The sequence below is a fragment of the Ailuropoda melanoleuca genome, chromosome 3 (assembly GCF_002007445.2).
Source record: "Ailuropoda melanoleuca isolate Jingjing chromosome 3, ASM200744v2, whole genome shotgun sequence".
In the NCBI taxonomy this organism is placed as follows: Eukaryota; Metazoa; Chordata; class Mammalia; order Carnivora; family Ursidae; genus Ailuropoda; species Ailuropoda melanoleuca.
Window position 1 is genome coordinate 33136918 of NC_048220.1, and position 19186 is coordinate 33156103.

Sequence of the window (19186 nt, forward strand, 5' to 3'; positions counted from 1 at the left end):
GCTTATAACCCCAGCAGTTTAGAGGCACACAGAAATGTCTTATCTCATCTGGTCTTAAGAAGTAGCAATGCTTATTGCCTGCATGAATACTACCCAAGCACATCACACAGGAGAGACCCAGGGCTTTGAAAGAAAGAAAGGCCTTCTCAGCTTGCCTATCTTCATCATGAAGCATGTACACATTGTTTTGTTTTCAGTGGCCTGCTAGTACATTCCTCATCGGGCATCCCTTTTCTCTTCTGCTTAATTAAAAATTCAATCTGACCAATAATGATTTCAAATGCATTATAAGCTACAGGAATTCAGTTCATCAGAAACCTGACTTTTTTTATTCCTTTCTTACTGCATAATTTTGCAAAATAACTCCCAACCAGAAAATGACTTCAACCTGCTGCCTGAAATGTACATTTATTTGCTCACTAGTCCAAGGAAAAAACTGAGCTAAGTCAAGTAAGATGCATGCACACGTTCCTGGAAGGATAATTTTAGAACCCGTTTCAAAGCAGACTCTAACGCAAAAATTTCTCTGCCACTTAGAACCACACGGAGATGCTCCTAGCCTTACAAGATGTCATCAAGTGATTGAGTTTTGCCCGTGGTGAAAGTGGTCGCAGCCACTGTGGCTTCCTTGCTGGGAGAGGGAAGAGAAGGACGGGGCCGTTTATTAGAAATAGCTTCGGAAGGATGCGATCAGAGCGGACGTACAAAGCCACGGGCTATTGACTGCAAATCTGGCAAGGCTGAAGGCCATTCTCATTGCAGGCAGGGCAGCGCAGGGCCCGATAGGACTCCTTAAATCTGTTGGCCAGCATGGAGAACTTGCTGCCGTGGCACAGAGAGCAGGTGGCACTGCCCGACCCTCGGCAGTGAAAACAGTTGTCCTCGGGAAGCTCCCCTTCCTGCAAGAGACAGGTCAGGGTTTAGTGACAGCAGTTCCAGACCACGGTTCCCAAAACAGGTCGAAGTAGCATGGGGCTGCCTGAAAGGCGGAGGCGGAACGACAGTACAAAGTGCTTCCTATAAATGCCGATGAGGAAACGGGCCAGAGGCACAGAATGCTCGCTGGAATGTCATCAGGGAGCATTTCCCTGATGGAATCTCTAAGGCGCAGCCCCTTCCTTGCATTCTGTACCTTTATGTTCCCTGTCGCCCTGAGCACCATCCGACCTGCGATTTCTGCATGTTTTAGCAGGACAATGGCTTACTCTCCCTCACTGCCCAATACTAACAGCGAGCGCTTGTAGCATGCTTAGTGGGTACCAGGCGTGGTTCTAACAGCTTTCTCCACATCCATCTATCTAATGCACACGACATCCCAGAGAGATAGTGCAAGTACTATCAATCTGGCTGCAGATAGGAAAATGAGAGAGTGAGAAGTTCAGTTATTTGCCAAGGGTCACGCAGCCTGGAAGAGAGGAGGCAGGTTCTGATGCCAGGCGACTGAGCACCACCGTCCTTGCTCCTCATGACTCTGCACACAGCCCCTCCTTGTAGCTGCCCAACAGCAGCCATTCTAGAAAGACTGTTTTTGTGCCAGACTGAGGGGATGGAAGACTCGATGTTACAATCCTCAATCCTCTGAAGCTTAACTCTCAATTCTTGCAGTCCTTTATCTTGCTTTCCTTTGAGAGCTGCGATGAGGCCCGGCACAGCAACCATGCACCTTGGACAGTTCCCTTGACCTGTCTAAACCTCTGCTTTTCTTCAGCCGCGGAATGGCACTGGCGATGCTCGCCGCTCAGAGCAGCTGAAGAGTCAATGAGAGAGTATGTGGAAAGACCACAGTATATTATCTGCCATGTTACAGGTTCTCCATAAAGGTTAGTTCACTTCTAAGCCTTGTGGGTAAGTCTGTACTTACTGGTCCTCAACTCCCATCCTGCAGAAAAGGCCCCCGTCTACGGCCATGCTCCTTCCCTAAGACATCTCAAGGAAACTGGCGGACTTTGCACTCCACAAAGACTGTGCATAGACCATGAACCATCCAAGAAATAAGGGGGGTACCAGATCAGTGGCAGGGGGAGCCAGCAGCAAGTCCTGTCTATTCACCTGCTCAGCATCTCTCCGATCCATCCAGTTTTCTCTGCCCACAACCACAGTCCCAGTCCCGACACCCACCAGTTCTGGCACAGACTCAGGGTGGAGCCCTTGTGCGCTCTTCTCCCTGACCTAGTCAGCTCCTATTTGGTCTCACAGGTCGGCCTAGCAGTACCTACACCTCTGGACCAGGAGGCCTGACCGGCCTGTACCGCCCCGAGCGCGGCAGGTGTCATGATCTTCTCACAGCTTCTGCTGACCACACAGGAAGCTTTCGGCGCCAGTCTCTGTCACCACCACTTCCAAGACTTAAAGTGCCGAGCCTGGCACAATATTTTTTGTGCACATGTTTGCTGGACGAATAAACAGAACGACAGTATCTGGAGAAGCCTTCCAATTCTTAAATTCTAGGAACTAGCAAGACGACTGGAGTCCACTGGGTGGCTCCGCCCAGCTAACACAGCTCTCTTTTGTAACTTAAGAATAAAAATTATCTTGAAAAGGGAGGCAGAATTCTGAAAATAGTTCCATTGTGCTACAAAGTGCCTAAGAAGGCATTACATTTTATTTATTCTAGATTTAAGGAATGAAAGTGATTACCCAACTGACAAAAACCTAAATGATGTCTATGTATGCTTTTGCTAATATTTCAATGATTGCTGCCATAAGTCTAGTATATTAACAATGGAGAAACTTGTTTCCTTCCCTTAAAGGGTTCAAAAGAAATGGATTTGCCAAAATATTCTTTAAGCAAATTGTCACGGTCCATTTTTCTGCCAAATCCACGTTTTTGTTTTGACTGGATCCCAGTGAGTTTTTAATGTTGCCAAAGGAAGTACAGTAAAATCCTACCATAATGCCATATGTGTCAACCAAAAATTAATTTGCATAGAATGCCAGGTTCAGATATTAAAAGATTAATGAAATGACCTGGTGAGCCTGCTGCAGAGAACAAAAATAAATCATCGATCACATATTCTCTAATGTCACATGGTTATACGATGCAGTATTAGAGGCTTCCCTGGAGTTTCCACTCTTACCCCGGGTCATTTACTGCCCTCCTTCCAACCCTTTGACCTCAGCATGCTCACTGAACCATTCAGTGATTCAGTAAATCAAGTGTTACTGAGCCTCTACTCTGTACACAGCATGTGAGACACAAGCTTCTGTCTTCCATTCTCAGCATTTTTAAATTCTTCTCAGAAAACATTCGGTGAGAGGACTTAGAACGTAGTTATACAGCACAGCTGAGGTTCTAGAACCGACAGACCTACCTAAACCACCTCTTGCTAGCTCCATGAACACAGAAAGGGGCCTCAGCTTTCATTGCAGACTCAAAGGCTTGGGTAGCCCTGAAGTCACCAACAAGCACCCTGCTGGAGGCTGCTCAGCAGACGGGGGAAGACCGTAAGATCGGTGGCCAGGGGGACCACAGTTTGACCACTGGCTCTGATGACCTCTGGCAAGTTACTTAACTTCTCTGTGCCTTGGTTTCCCCAGCTACAGAAGAAGACAGCTAACAATACTGCTCTCGGAGAGTCCTTGTGAGAATGACAGAGACTAACACATGGAAAGCACTGGGCATGGTGCCCGGCGATCACGGGCCCTCAATAAATGGCAGCTCTTATTATCATTATTACTATTACTTCAAACGCAAGACCTTTCTAAAGCATAAAGAAGCCCAGATGACTTATGGTCTCGGATCCACAGAACATACAACCAGATTCTTCCCCTTCCGTATATCACTGTGGCTCAATTCAATTATTCCTCTCCTTTTCTTTTATAGTTAATACAGAGGGTCAGCATGGCCTGGCTTTTAGCCCCGGCCTGCTCTTTCATCAAGGTTCCCACTGCTTCCCTGTTCCATCTGACACAACAAAGAGTCTCCTGGTCAGAAGGGGCTCCTTGATGTTCTCTGACCCTCTTTTTCAGAATAAAACCTGTCTGGGCATTTACTCCATGAGGGATTTGGCAAACAAATAGCAATTTAAAACAGAGTTTAAAAGACAGGCAAGTGAAGTATAACCTTTCACAGCAACTTTCTGCTGCACACCTCTGTCCTAGTTTATGGTAGTAGAGGGAAAACACATGGATCTCTTCAAATTGAATTTAAAGATAATTGTCATGTCAGGCTTGTGCGGCTGCTTTTTTTATTCATGCCTGCAGCATGACCTGCATTTTATCATGTCTGGTTCTCTTCTGAAAATATATGCACCTACAAATTACCAAATGGTATGAAAAAGAATAGAATTAATGAATTTTAAAGTGGGAAGATAATGCTTCAGATCACAACATTTAGTAGTCCTCCTGCTGTTCTGCTAGGATCTGAACAGTGCTGTGTAAAAGGCAAGAAAAGGCAGAGGCAAGAGAGTTCCTACCAGCAGGCTCTCTGGTCCCAAATTCCAGTACTCCTTCCACGAACATTTAACTAATATTTACTGCACACCTACTCTGTACCAGGCTCTATTTTTATTTATTTTTATTTATTTACTTTTGACACGGGAACTACTAGGTTACACCCAACATAAATACGGCTCCTGCCCTCATGGAGAAAATTTCTAGTGGGTGACAGTAAACATTAACTAAAGATTTACACAGGGAAATGTTAAGATTGCAACTGAGGAGGGAGTGAGGTGCTCTGAGGAATCCATCCTTACGTATTTCATCCTCCTAGAAGTGAGGGGAGGCCCCTCTGAAGAAGTGATGTCTCCACTGAGATTTCAGGTGCTAAGGGCAAGGCAGTGGGGAATCTGGAGAACATTCCAGGCACAGGGAAGTTGCCTCTGGCAGGAAAGGGCAAAGAACGTATGAGTGGTAGCTAGATGGGCAGTGTGTCTGGGACAGAGAATGAGGAGAGATGTGTAAGAGGAGGCTAAAGAGGCGAACGGTGGCCAGGCTATCTACTGTTTTCTTCTAAGCCATGAGAGGTCACTGAAGTTTGTGGTGGGGGAAAAGAGTGATGAAGGGGTGACATGATCATATTTGCATTTCAAAAATATCTTATCCAGTGTGAGATCAGGTTGGAAAGAGATATGAGTCCTTGCGAGCAGAACTTTAATAAGAGTCTTTTGCTAGAATCTGGTCATGACCTTCCTGTTCCTGTCCTCTAAACCCTACCAGGGTGGGGACATCTCTCAGGGTGAGGAAGTCCCTGGCCCATTTTGTCACACCAATCCAGAGGAGGTGAGAGTGAGTCCTACAGTAAAGCTGCAACTCCCAAGAGATGGCAACTAAAGAGAGAGAAAATTCATTTCTGCTGCTATCCAAGCTTTTACCCTCTTAGCTTAAATCCATCAAAATTGCTTTTCCCACCGTCAATCCCACACTGTGCACTAATGAATATCATCACTCCACGCCTTCATCTGAGCATGTCTGAGCAACGGTTTCCAAGGTGAGGAGTCCGCACCTCTGAGAGCTGTGAGCAGAAAATCATTCTAAGTATTTCTATTTACTTTTTATCTTAAAAAGGCAAGAAATTCAGCTTCAATCATATTTTCAAAAGAAACTGTTAGGCTAATTTTTAGTAAATTAGTTGCTCCTGGCCCGTTCGCTAGGCCAGGCAGTCAGCAAATACAGTGCCCAAGGGACCCTGGAGTAAGCATGATGGAAAGTGACCTCACTGCGCAGAAAGCGACCTCACTGCGTGGAAAGTGACAATGGTTTCCCAGCTCATTCATTCACTTTGAGCATCCTGCAGCATACGAAGTTCACTCATCCCCGGCCCAGCGGGTGCATGGAGAATAGTGCTGAGTTTTACCTGATCTCTACAAAACCCAGGCACGTGGCTTGATAAGACTCTTTAAGGAAACTGGATTGAGGATAAGCCCAATAACAGAAGCACAAGCAAACCCATAGGAGAAAGAACAGAGCTGATTCTTCCATCTCTGGAACAGGCTGTTCTGTGCCACAGTGCAGAGTGAAAACAATAAATACCTAATCAGATCTCAGAAGAAGTCACCAAAAACAACTAAAGTTACGCATATCTGAAATATAGACATACTATTATTGCTAATCACATATCATTAAAATATAATCAACTCAAAATTCCTTAACATCTCCAACAGTTAGAGTATTTATATTCAAATTTTCACTTAAGTCGTGCACAATCAAAACCATTTGGAGACCACTGCTGTAGGGCCAGCTCCAAGGAGGACAATGACCCATTCTGACACACCTGTGGGTACTGGTTATGGGGGAATGGGCTTTCCGCGTCTGGCAAATGCCCGTCGTTCTGGTCATGATCTCCATAGATTTCTTCTTTGCTCATCAGAGACTCTTCCTCAGCCTCCTCTCCCTTCTGGAGAATTTTCTTCATGAAGTCTCTCTTGTCCATTGGGGTTCGAATGATTTTCAAGTTATTTGTGTAGATGATGATCTTTCCAAAATCTATAATAGGTGGGGACTAGAGAAATGGAGAATGAGCATGGCGATTTACCAGCCATCACCAAACACAGGGCTGCAGAACCTGTTCAACATCGCAGGAAATGGGGGAGAAGAACTTGAAAGCAGCTAGCACTTGGGATTCCAACAGACCCCAAAGTTCACTCCCTGGTTTGCTCACTCTCTCGGAAAACCCTGAAACCCAGCTTCCTTCTCCCTGTTGATGGTAACCAACCAGAGCTGAACTAATCCTGTAACTGGACTGTAAGGCTCTGCAGGGCAGGGGCTCCTCTTCCCACGGCACACACCATAGTAGCCGATGCAGAGCTGGGCACAGCCGGTGTTTTATAAACACAGAAGACGGCTGAAAAAAATCAATAGCTGTCCAAAATTTTTATGCATAAATAATAATAGTAGATAAAATTTACTGAATTATGATCATTATTTTATTATAGTGGGTAGCATTTCTTTTGTGTCAGACATCATGATAAGCATTTTATAAACATGACCTCACTTCCCCCTCAGACATCCCTTGAGGTGGATGCTGTGATGTCTACATTTTACAGATGAGGAGACTGAGTCACAGGGGGGCTAAAAGCCTCCCAAGGTTACGGTTGGTCAGGGTCTGTGGCTGGAATTCAAACCCCAGTCTGTCTAACTCTAAAGCCCATATTCTTTTTTTTTTTTTTTAAGATTTTATCCATCCATTTCACAGAGAGAGAGAGAGCACAAGCAGGGGGAGTGGCAGAGAGAGGGAGAGGGAGAAGCAGGCTCCCCACAGAGCAGGTGTAGCTCGATGTGGGACTCGAACCCAGGACCCCAGGATCATGACCTGAGCCGAAGGCAGTGCTTAGCTAACTGAGCCACCCAGGCGCCCTAAAGCCCATATTCTTAACACCTACCTTGCACTATTCACAAGCATTTCCCCCAAAAAAACCTGTAAGATCATTATGTATATAATGATCATATATATAGATAAATATAGTAGTAATCTTATACATATGCAATGATCCAATATATATAATGTTTTTTATTACTTGTATAATATGTAAATCTTTTTATGTCAATAAATATATTTCTGTGGCATCTTTACTACTAGCTTATGTTCCTTTCTGTGGATTTATTATGTACTACTGATAATTTGCTGAGGAATAATTTAGGCAATACTACAATGCAGTAGAGAAGCACGCAGGAGTAAATGTTTAGGGATTACTTAACTAAGAAGCCAGAGATAGGATAGCCCAGCAACAAACAACACCAATCTTAATTCTGATGTTCAGCAACTGTAAGATATAGGAGAGTCATCTGGCCTCCTAGAACTGCAGTTTGCTCATCTGCAAAGGGGGTGACATTAAACTGGTGGCCATCACCACAAAGTCATTATTAAAATAGGAATACTTGGGGGCACCCGGGAGGCTCAGTCGGTTGAGCATCCTACTCTTGACTTCTGCTCGGGTCATGATCTCAGGGTTGTGAGATCGAGCCCCAAGTCGGACTCTGTGCTCAATCTGGAGTCTGTTTAAGATCTCTCTCCCTCTGCCCCTCCCCCCCTTCACACGTGCACAAGCGCTCTCTCTCAAGAAAGAACCCCCCCAAAACAGGAATACTTCAACACTGGGTGGTGAGCAGGTGCTGTCCTGTGAACTCCTGAGTGTCCTCCTGTCACCCGCAGCTCTCTTCAGGGAGCCTCCACGGACCGTAAACCCCGTAACGCAGCAGTTAATGCTCAGGAGCCCAGGCTCAGGACCCTGCCCCAACGCCCTGCTGGCTTCTGCGCCGAGGGGGCAATGTTCCTGTCGTTAAAGATTTTGAGGCTCATCCCTGAGGCTAATTATATCGATTTCTAGGGGTGGAGGTGCAATGAAGAATATGTAAAACGGGGTTTTCAAAGCTAAAGATACTATGCAGGGGTGGGCATTGTCACCGCTGCTGGTATTAAAATTCGTCCACACCGCGTGCACAGTCACGCTACACAGCTAGATACGCCCAGGCCAAGTACTCCGTCTGGCTTTTGTAGAAGGGTAGAAACCAAATTTGCTGGGGCGCCACAATCACGCAGTCTCCTATTGACGGCCGTAACACGTCAGTCACCAGCTGGCTTAAACAGTACTTCAGGGGCGCCTGGGTGGCACAGCGGTTAAGCGTCTGCCTTCAGCTCAGGGCGTGATCCTGGCGTTCCGGGATCGAGCCCCATCAGGCTCCTCTGCTATGAGCCTGCTTCTTCTTCTCCCACTCCCCCTGCTTGTGTTCCCTCTCTCGCTGGCTGTCTCTATCTCTGTCCAATAAAAAAAAAAAAAAATCTTTAAACAGTACTTCAGTACTGGGATCCCCTTCCTTGAAACACAGAGTTTTCTATCATTATTTATGAAGCCACGAGCTTCCTACTTGGCCCTGGGTTCCCTCCCTCTCTTCAAAGGATCATGTGGCAGCTTCCATTTCCTTTTGTTTGATGCACACTGGGTTCCTATTTCACACTCTGGACTATCAGTTTCTGAACATCAGAAGATGAAGATGATGGCACTTTTAGAAGGTTCCATTTCCACTTCCACTAATAGCCAAAGAGGTTTAGTTACTAGGGAGCTTTTCTTCAATGTAGAACTGGTTTTTCAAGGTGAAACTCTTATTAATCTACTGAAAAAAAAAATCTGTGGTCCTCTGGTCCAACCTCCTGCCTCTAAGCTGGTCTATATCTGAGACACCCAAGAGAGTACATTTATTTTTAATGCACTTCAAAGAAGGAGGGTCCCAAATCACCTGTAAGGTGTGTTTATGTTTCAGTCACCCTGACAGCCAAGTTCTTCCTTGTGTCTAAGGAAACCCTCCAGGTGTAACTAAAGTTCACATTATCTGGTGACACCCAACGGCCCATGAGGAACACCCACTCTTACATTACAGAGGGCCAGGATGAAGCCAGGAGTTTTTGTGATTCCTTTCCATAGGGCTCAGAATGGCAAGTTGGGTGACTGAGCTTCAAAAATGCTCTGACGAGAGTGGCCACGTGCCCTGAGACTGCTGTTCAGGCACCACGAAACGTTTCCACTTAAAATGCAAGGACACCTTCCTGAGTCCCAGAAATGCAAAGGGCTTTGGAGGCAGGCAGGCCTGAGGTCAATTTTTCTGTGCAAGTTATCAAACCTCATGGCCTGTTTTTCCAATTTGTGAAATTCTCAAAGAACTACCATGAAGATGAAATGACATATATACAAAATACATGCTCAGTAGATGCCATGTCCCCTCCTTCCCTTCCATTTTTTTAAATGAACCTTATAAACTTCAAATGGTTTCAATTCTTTAAAATATTTATTTGCTTACAGCCACTCTCTCTATCATATAAAATTTTTTTTAAAGACTCAATATTTCTTTGATGAGAACCTGGTCATTATCACGATGGTAGGGAATATTTGCTATAAGCATGTCCAATGTTCCAGGCACAATGCTAAGTATTTCTTATGTATAATCTTTTTTTAATTGCCACAACAATCTTCGTAAGTAGATACTTTTATTAGTTTCATCTCATAGAGGACGACATTGAAGCAAGGCAAGATTAAGCGGTCTGCTCAAGCTCCCACGGTAAGAAGGTAGAGCGGACAGCAAGCCCAGGTTTAACAGACATCAGAGCCCCTGCTTTTTTTTTTTTTAATATTTTATTTATTTATTTGAGAGAGACAGAGAAGCAAAGAGAAAGAGAGAGCACGAGCAGGGGGGAGGGGCAGAGGGAGAGGGAGAAGTAGGCTCCCTGCTGAGCAGGGAGCCCAATGAGGAACTCCATCCCAGGAACCTGGGATCATGATCTGAGCCAAAGGTAGACACTTAACAGGTGGGGCCACCCAGGAAATCACCCCTGCTTTTTTTTTTTTTTTTAAGATTTTATTTATTTATTTGACAGAGAGAGACAACCAGTGAGAGAGGGAACACAAGCAGGGGGAGTGGGAGAGGAAGAAGCAGGCTCATAGTGGAGGAGCCCGATGTGGGGCTCGATCCCAGAACGCCAGGATCACGCCCTGAGCTGAAGGCAGATGCTTAACCGACTGAGCCACCCAGGTGCCCCTACCCCTGCTTTTTTTTAATGATTATTTTTACTGTGGTAAAATACATAGTACATAAAATTTACCACTTTAACCATTTCTAAGTGTACAGGTCAGTGGCATTAGTACGTTCACACTGTAGTGTAGCCATTACTACCAGTCATCCCCTGAACTTCTTCATCTTCTCAAACTAAAACTCTATTCCCATTAAGCTCCCACTTCTCCCCTCCCCCAGCCCCTGGCAAGCCCCCCTACTTTACTTACTTTCTGTCTCTATAAATCTGACTATGCTAGGCACTTTCACACAGATGGAATCATATAATTATCTTTTTATGACTGGTTTATTTCACTCAGCATAATGTCTTCAAGTTTCATCCATGTTGTAGCATGTGTCAGAATAGCCTTCCTTTTTATTTTTTTTTATTTTTTAAGATTTTATCCATTTATTCGACAGAGATAGAGACAGCCAGCGAGAGAGGGAACACAAGCAGGGGGAGTGGGAGAGGAAGAAGCCCACTTGTGAGAAACTACGAATAAAGCTGCCTCGATCCCATAACGCCGGGATCACGCCCTGAGCCGAAGGCAGACGCTTAACTGCTGTGCCACCCAGGCGCCCCTAGCCTTCCTTTTTAAAGGTGAGTACTATTCGACTGTGTGTATATACATTTTATTTGTCCATTCATCGACTGATGGACATTTGGGTTGCTTCCACTTGTGAGAAACTACGAATAAAGCTGCTATGAACATTGGTGTACAAATACCTGTTCAGATTCGGAGCCTTTACTTGTAATTGTTGTGCTTAACCACTACCCAGTGTTGCTTCTTTTTTTTTTTTTTTTTTAAAGATTTTATTTATTTATTTGACAGAGACAGAGACAGCCAGCGAGAGAGGGAACACAAGCAGGGGGAGTGGGAGAGGAAGAAGCAGGCTCACAGCAGAGGAGCCTGATGTGGGGCTCGATCCCGTAACGCCGGGATCATGCCCTGAGCCGAAGGCAGACGCTTAACCGCTGTGCCACTCAGGCGCCCCCCAGTGTTGCTTCTTAACCAGTATTTACTAGGGTTTATTTCACAGTTGTATTCGCTATTGAAGAATCATGGCTTTCCAGCTCTCGTTTCCTTATGTTTCCTAAATACCACACTGATAAACTGTTCCAGTGGGTGGAGCTGCAGGAATCCATCCTGACCTCTCTCTTACTCAGAAGCTGACTAACATTGGAAGGTAGCATTTGGATCAGGCAACAAAGGAAACAAGGATAACTGGATCAGGCAGGAAACCCGATCGAGCAGGAATCAAACTCAGAATATGGTCTCCAGAGTCTGTGTTTAAGTCAATGTTGTGGTGCTGCTATGAAGACTCAAGTACCTAGTTTTATAAGTCCTTACCAAATCATACATTTACAAAAGTGCCAAGTCTAACACAATACTTGTGAAGGATAGGTGGTCCAAATTATCTAGGTGGCCTTGTACAAGGTCTGTATAAACTACAACTTTGTAAAGTCTAAACCTACAAGTAAGATTTAGTTTAAATGAGATACTGTAAGTACAGACATAGCCAAGAACCTAGGATATGATAAGCACTCGGTAAAAGGTAACTATCGCTGTTAACATTATCGTCATTAATGGTGAGAATAGAATAAATTGGAATAAAAAGAATAATTTTAGAGACTAAAATGGAATATTCCACATGACCAAAAGCAGGAGGAATCAGAAGACCTGGGTTCTTATTCTGACTTTGCTCTTAATGACTCTCTATTACTGGGCGGATCCCTTAACAATTTGACACTCAGTTTTCCTCATCTGCAAAATGGGAATGACTGTATTTTGCCTTTCTCCTCAAGGCTGTGGTAAAGACCCAATGAGAAACTATGTGAAACTGCTTTATGATGCATAAGCCACTCCACTAACATGAGGGGTTGTTCACTCCAGCCCCCTTTATTATCAAAAAGAAACCTGGTATTATCTCTGATAAATGTGGACTCCCATAATTACACTTTTACCAATGCCAGAAAGGCCAACACATTTGTCTGCCATAGATGAATTATCTGTTCCCTTAGGAAACTAACAATAAAAATGATTAGAGAGTAATTATCTGAATTTCACACTTTAAAGATGAGAGCATATCCTGGTGTACTTTTCATTAATAACCTGGCACATTATATAATTGTATTTAATATTAAAGGAAAAAAGCCACGCATGGTCCCAGTGGCAGACATATACACATCTCCTTTTCATTTTTAGAAATCAGTGAATATTTTCCAAGTTCTTCTAGCTTAAAAGAAAATCATGTAGGGGTTTTTGATTATCCATGGTACTGGGGAAGAGAACCGAAATTAACAGATAAAATACAGGTTTCAATTGAACTATTAGCTCAAACTTCTTCCCCAAGTAACATTTCCTCGGGTTGACATGCTTTTCGCCATTTCTTCCCAGGACTCCAACCACTCAGTGTTCACGCTAATGAGCAATGGAAAGGCAAAATAAATGAACAAAGAAACAAACACTTTTTAAAAGCAGGCAGCGGGAGGGAGATAGGAAATAAAACAAGACATGGATAAAGCACAAGCTGAATAACTGGCTGGAGTGAAATGAGCACCTTCAAACACTCAGCTCTTTAAAGAAACAAAACAACCAGTTGTCACATCATTTTCTAGAACGGCAGTCTGGCAAGCTGAAAACCACTGCATCTCTCTTTAATTTACTTACCAAGATAACCCAGCCACTGACCCAATTACAATTCACTATCCTGGATGGAACTGAATACTATACATGCTTATTGCACTTTCCAATAAGGAGTCAGCGAGCATGTTATGTTTGTCCCAGAAATATTACTCCAATAGCAGCTTCCCATTTAGTGCACTACAGCTCTGGTTGGTACTGGAGCATGAGCAAGATAGAAATTTGAGTCAGTTACGTGTTTTCCTACATACATTTTAGTCCTTAAAGTTTATACACCATGTACAATACCAACCTTATGGTCATTCGCCTTGTAATCATTGAAGAAAGGCTGGCTGCCCGCCAAAGTGTAGGCATTGCCCTCTCTAAACACGCTGATCCTTTGAGCAGTCAGCTTAGGGGAGTATGGTTGGGGCTTGGGGGCTTCCCCAGACCCGTAAACACCATCCACTGGTTCAAGGGACTCCTGGAGAAAGCTGTGAGGGTATTCCTCCTTTGGCGACTCTAATTCCTGCCCGTCCTCAAAGACCTGCTTCAACACTCTGCCACTGTAGGAGGAAGAGATTTTAAAGCGTACTTTCCGTGGTTTGCCGTCGCTGTTCTGGCTCTGCTTCTTCTCGGGGTCCTCCATCCGTAGGAATTTCACCCTGTGGTTTCCAGGCGTCAGTGTAGCCAGTAAAATTTGGGGCTCTGAGGAAAAGGCATTTTATTTTCTCTCCTCTTGCATATAATTAATTCAAGTTGGTGCTGGGGTAAGCTCAGTTTACAGCAACTGACACCCACACATTAACTATTGATAGACCCTCATGCAAAGGTAGGCGATTGTGGGTTCGTGGGGTGGATGGAGCGCAGTGTAAGACAAGATTGGGTCCCCTCTGAATCCCAAACTCCCCCGTAACTTCAACCCAACCCTGGCTTTTCCTAACTCGAGCAAGAGTAGATTTATTTAGACCAAACAAGTACCAATTCGATAAGGCTCAGTTACTACATCAGCTAGCAAATGTGTTATTCTTATTCTTATCAACAGCTACGACCTAGTGAGCACTTAATAGGCGCCACGGATTTTTGCATGCATTGCCTTACCTGGTCCTCACAATAAGTGCACTGGAAGTATAATTATCCCTGTTTTACAGGGGAGAAAGCGAGGCTCAGAGCAGTTTCCCCATTTGTCTATTCTGCTGCAGCTAGGTAAGAGACAGAGCAGGGAGTAGAACTCAGTTCTGACCCCCAAACCCACAGCCAGTCCACTAAGCCAAAAGTTTTCAAACTGTGTTTCATGGAGCCCTAGGCAGGAGGGAACCGCGGATCCTAGATTCCAGGTCTTCGTCCCTGTATGAATCAGAGAGGCTACATTTCCTATATACTTTATATTTATGATTTCATTTGCAAGCCCTGCACGAGGCCCCGCACTGCCCATCGTAGACAATACCCAGTAAGTGCCTGACACTGTGCACTGATCGTGGGATGAATATCAGGGAAGTATGAGACGTGGGGCTTGTGAATGGCAGGCCTGCAGTCTAGTTCAGGAAACACACGTAACACATATGAAGTAACAGCCTCCTGCTGTTAGCAAACTATTCACGGCTGACTTCCAGAATACCTACTCTGGGAAGAGAGTGGTCCCTAAGGAAACAAGGATGCAAGAAGGCTTGTGAAGGAATGGGCCCCTGAGTTATGTCTAAAAGGAGGATCTGAAGAGCTGAAATGGTGGGGGTTGAGCCTTTCTCCTTGTTTTTGTTAATGATTTCATCATTTGTTCAGGGGCCCAGACTGACCTGTCTTGTGTTCTTGCAGCCATTGCCATGGATTCTATCACCACTGCATTTTCTCATCCACCCGCAGCACCCTGACCCTAGGTCAAGCCCTCATCACTTCTGTTTTCAAGATTGCAACAATCTCCTAATGACCTCTTTGCCCAACCATTCTCCACATTGATGCCAGAGTCATGTTTTAAAAAACTGTCTGCAGATGTTAGTTCCCTACATAAAAAGTCCTAGCCTTTCTGTGCAGCAGGCGAAATCCCCCAAAACCTAACTGTACCTTCATTTCCACCCTTATCCTCTGTCACTCTTCAAGGTGCTGCCAGAAATTGGTGTTCCAGGCACACTAACAAGCTCACCTATTTCTTAGAATCACAGGTTTCTGTCTCTTATCCAGGGTTCTGTTTCATGACTGAAATGCCAAGCCTTCACTCCTCCTTCAAGCTACGCCTCAAATGTCACTGCTTCTGGGAAGTCTTCCCACTTGCCCCAAGTCAAAGGCCATGGAACTTTGGACCAACCACCATTAAGTGCTTCTTGCTTTCTCTGACCATTCTTGGGTTTCCCTGCACTAAACTGTAAACACTTCAGACTCACAAAGTGCCTTTACCATTTCTCTATCCCCCATGTTTATCGAAGTACCTGGTACATAAAAGAACTCAGTTAATAACTGTTGAGTGAATGACTCCAGGTAAGAAAAATCAAATAAATCAAACTTGAAATACGAGTTGGGCATATTTTATGGAGAACAGGCAGGATCAGAAAGTGGTCAAGAAAAACATTTGTATTTCCACTAAGGAGGGGAATTCACAATTATAAGGTCCTGCATAATCAATGTAAGGAATAGGTTACACACACACACACACACACACACACACACACACACACACACAATGCATTTTGAAAAAAGAAAGATATGCTCATTGTAACATCAGAATATACATTCTCCTAGGTTTCCCAGGGTCAGAGCTGACCCTGATGTACCATGAATCCATTACAGGAGGCTGATACATGGCTCCCTCAGCCATCAGGACAGCCAGGTAGGCCTAGGCTTCTAGGTGGCCATCCCTGATGACATTAGCCTTTCATTTACTCCAGTGTACAGAATGAATGTCATCATCTTGTAGTAATTGAGAAAAAAATTGATTTGAATCAAGCAGCACCAAACTAGAAGTGGTAAGGAGTACTCCACCAACAGGAGCGCAGGGAGAGAGGCTATTATAGAGAAAAGGCAGAGACAAAGTCAGGAAATTATTGATTGACTATTAGTGACTAGCTGCTCTCAGTGTTTTGATTTCATAACCATCAGGCACGTATGGGGTTAGATTTTGGGTTATATGGCTTACACAGGCTGCCACAGCATTAGAACCACATCAATTTAATCCCCTCCTTGTTTAATTAATTTAACAATTCCCCCATTTTGGTCATCCCCTCATACAACAAGACATTAACTCAACACCTGGCACTAATGTGATTCTCAGTCACCATCAATACTAAATTGCTCTTGTCTCATTATGAAACTCCTAGGGAATGACATCAGCTCCATGGAAGAATTGTCTTTGTTTTCCTCTCATTGTTCATCTTGTTTCTGTTCTCCAAGGGCAGTGAGACCACACAAGGGAGATGACAATGGTAACTCTTAGGAGGGTAACACCAAGAGGCTTAAGTATACTCATCAGCCACGGGACCCATGAACCATACCAGCTGGTATCAAAAAAATTTTTTAGGGGCGCCTGGGTGGCACAGCGGTTAAGCGTCTGCCTTCGGCTCAGGGCGTGATCCCGGCGTTACGGGATCGAGCCCCACGTTAGGCTCCTCTGCTGGGAGCCTGCTTCTTCCTCTCCCACTCCCCCTGCTTGTGTCCCCTCTCTCACTGACTGTCTCTATCTCTGTCAAATAAATAAATAAAATCTTTAAAAAAAAAATTTTTTTTAAAATGTACTTAAGAGGGCATCAACCTATTCTAGCCAAGCAGCATATTTATTCATTTCTTGTATTTGCTACAATACCAGAAGCATCGATTCAGGTACAGCAGGAGTTATTTGCTATGGCACAGACCCCTCTTTGTTCAGCCAGTAAGTAATCTAAAGCAGTTCTATTCCGTAAAACCACCTAGCGGGACAGTCAAGGGACTTTTAACTATGCAGCTACGGCCTTATTGGTACATTCGGTGAGAGTCGCCAGAATAAAGGAGCGCTATCCTCTGGTGCATTAACAGAGAAAAAGCAAGTAGCAAAAGAGCAAAAAAGAACAAAGTTTTTGTGCTGGAGATGAAGATCTTGCTCTGTGAACTTGGGAGAGCTGTCCACTCAAGATGCCATTTGTTTCCGAGGAGTTACCTCCCTAGCCAGTTTTCATTTCAGATCTCTAGCTGATGTGCAACTCCACAAGTATGAAGTCTTTTCAACTGGGAGAGGGGGCTCCAAGATTCAAGTTCCTGATGTGTGACTTATGTACGGTAGCAAAGATGACCTGGTATGGTCTCTTCCAAGGAGCAGGTCAAGGCAGTCTTTTTTCTTAGTGATTCCAAATCAGCAGGATCGGAGAAAATTGGAAACTTTAGTATGGAGAGTTGTAGGCACAAGAATTCAAGATCCCCTTCACTTATAGGTATGTAACAAAACCTCAAAGACAATAAACAGGGCTAGAATTTGATGTCTACAAGTTTGTGTATAATGTCCTAAAAACACAATTATTTCCTCTACAATCACCCTCGTCTCTATCAAAGATCATCACAGTAAGACTAATGTGTTTGCAAAATAAGTCTAGTCTCATTAGATGTAGCCTGATTATTTACATAAATGCAGCAAGTGATCGACCATATAGGTTCCTTTTAAATCTTCTTTGCTGGGCCTTTTCATAATGAATCTTATACCGGACTGTTAAAAGCCTCTCCAGACTAAGAAACCAAGCCAAGAACTCACCATGAGACTTCACCTGGAATACCTACAGATCTACATGACTCTTCTTTTTGAAGGTATCCTCAGGGTTCCTGAGGATAAGTTTACAGGGAACCCTTAAGCAAGGTATCAGGCTAGTTTTTTCCAAGGGGCTTTTATTGGTTGCATGAAGTCAACCTTAGCTCCTTCAAACTGTCTGATCATATTTCGTTGTTGTTTTTTTGTTGTTGTTTTGTTTTTTTTTAAGATTTTATTTATTCATTTGAGAGGAGAGAGAGAGAGCACAAGTTGGGGGGAAGGGCAGAGGGAGAAAGAGAGGGACAAGCAGACTCCCCACTGAGCAGGGTACCCATGTCTGGTCTTATTTGATTGTATACATATTCTCAAACATGACATTCCATTCAAAGCTTTCATAATATAACCAATGTTTGCAATTGTGTCCTGTTATAAGGAGAACAGATTCTACTGAACATATGCAAATAACCATATTGCCATGAAAATAAGAATACTCAATAGGTTTCTGAATTCTGGAGGGATCAGACAGGAATAAAAAGTAAATGCTTCATCTGTTTACAAAGGTATACTTTACAAAATTACTGTAAGTCATAGACAGCTTAAAGAAAGGAGAAAAAGCTTTCCTTAAATCTGGAAGAAAATAAAACTTAGGAACCAGCAATGTTTCAAAGAAACAGTTGTAAAAAAATTACAATCACCCTCATCAGTTCATTCATTTCCACGTTATTAATTTTTGTTCTGCTTGAATCCAGTTTTTCCTTTAGTTTTGGAAATTCTTTCCCAGTTCAGTTTTATGATCTTAAAGTTATCAGAAACCTGTATTCTAGAGTACCTATCAGAGTCCTTTCCATGAATCTGAAGATGAAGCACCTTTGCAAAACCATCAGAGTAAAATAGTAATTGTCTGTAAATGACAAGAAGACTTTTAACCAAGTAGCCATGGTTATAGATCTGACGAGAGTTCATTTGATAAGGAAACGTAATTATATTTGTGGCACACAATAATTTAGGCTAATAGTTGGACAATAGGAGAATATTCACAAATTTCTAGCAACTTTAAACAATTTCTGGAATACATATATTAGTAACAGACATTCATATACATATAAACTAAGAAGGCTTATCATCACTTATTTGACAACGCTTCCCTCATAATTTAACATATCAGATAAACCTAAGTAGTTTAACATCTCTCTTTAACAAGATGAGAGAGTTTCTAATGATCCTCTGGGAAATCTCAAAGTTACTCTAAGGTCAAAAAGGCTGCACTTACAATTTGATTTTGGGAAATTGTCAAAACGTCAAAAGGTGTTAACATCTGACTAAACAGGATCTCAGATCATTATGAAATAATACTTAACTATCAATTTAACTATAGAAGATTTTAAAGGCT

At 43.5% G+C, this 19186-nt stretch overlaps 1 protein-coding gene across 1 annotated transcript; it reads right to left on the reverse strand.

Annotated features, from left to right (window-relative positions):
• Positions 1 to 636: 636 nt before the first annotated feature.
• GRXCR2 (glutaredoxin and cysteine rich domain containing 2) lies at positions 637 to 13749 on the reverse strand. The gene is made up of 3 exons (XM_002924685.4): positions 13414 to 13749; positions 6212 to 6439; positions 637 to 899 (listed from the first exon to the last, which is right to left on the reverse strand). The coding sequence occupies exons 1-3, from the start codon at positions 13747 to 13749 to the stop codon at positions 717 to 719; spliced, it is 747 nt and encodes a 248-aa protein (XP_002924731.1). The 3' UTR covers positions 637 to 716.
• Positions 13750 to 19186: the final 5437 nt, after the last annotated feature.

Bases quoted from the DNA above. Each gene is read 5' to 3' on its own strand.
- GRXCR2 (XM_002924685.4), bottom strand. From the start codon at position 13,749: ATGGAGGACCCCGAGAAGAAGCAGAGCCAGAACAGCGACGGCAAACCA. The intron at 6,440-13,413 runs GTTGGTATTGTA...CCATTTCTCTAG, and splicing joins ACAAGGCGAATGACCATAAG to TCCCCACCTATTATAGATTT. The intron at 900-6,211 runs GTGTGTCAGAAT...TGTCTCTTGCAG, and splicing joins CCCATAACCAGTACCCACAG to GAAGGGGAGCTTCCCGAGGA.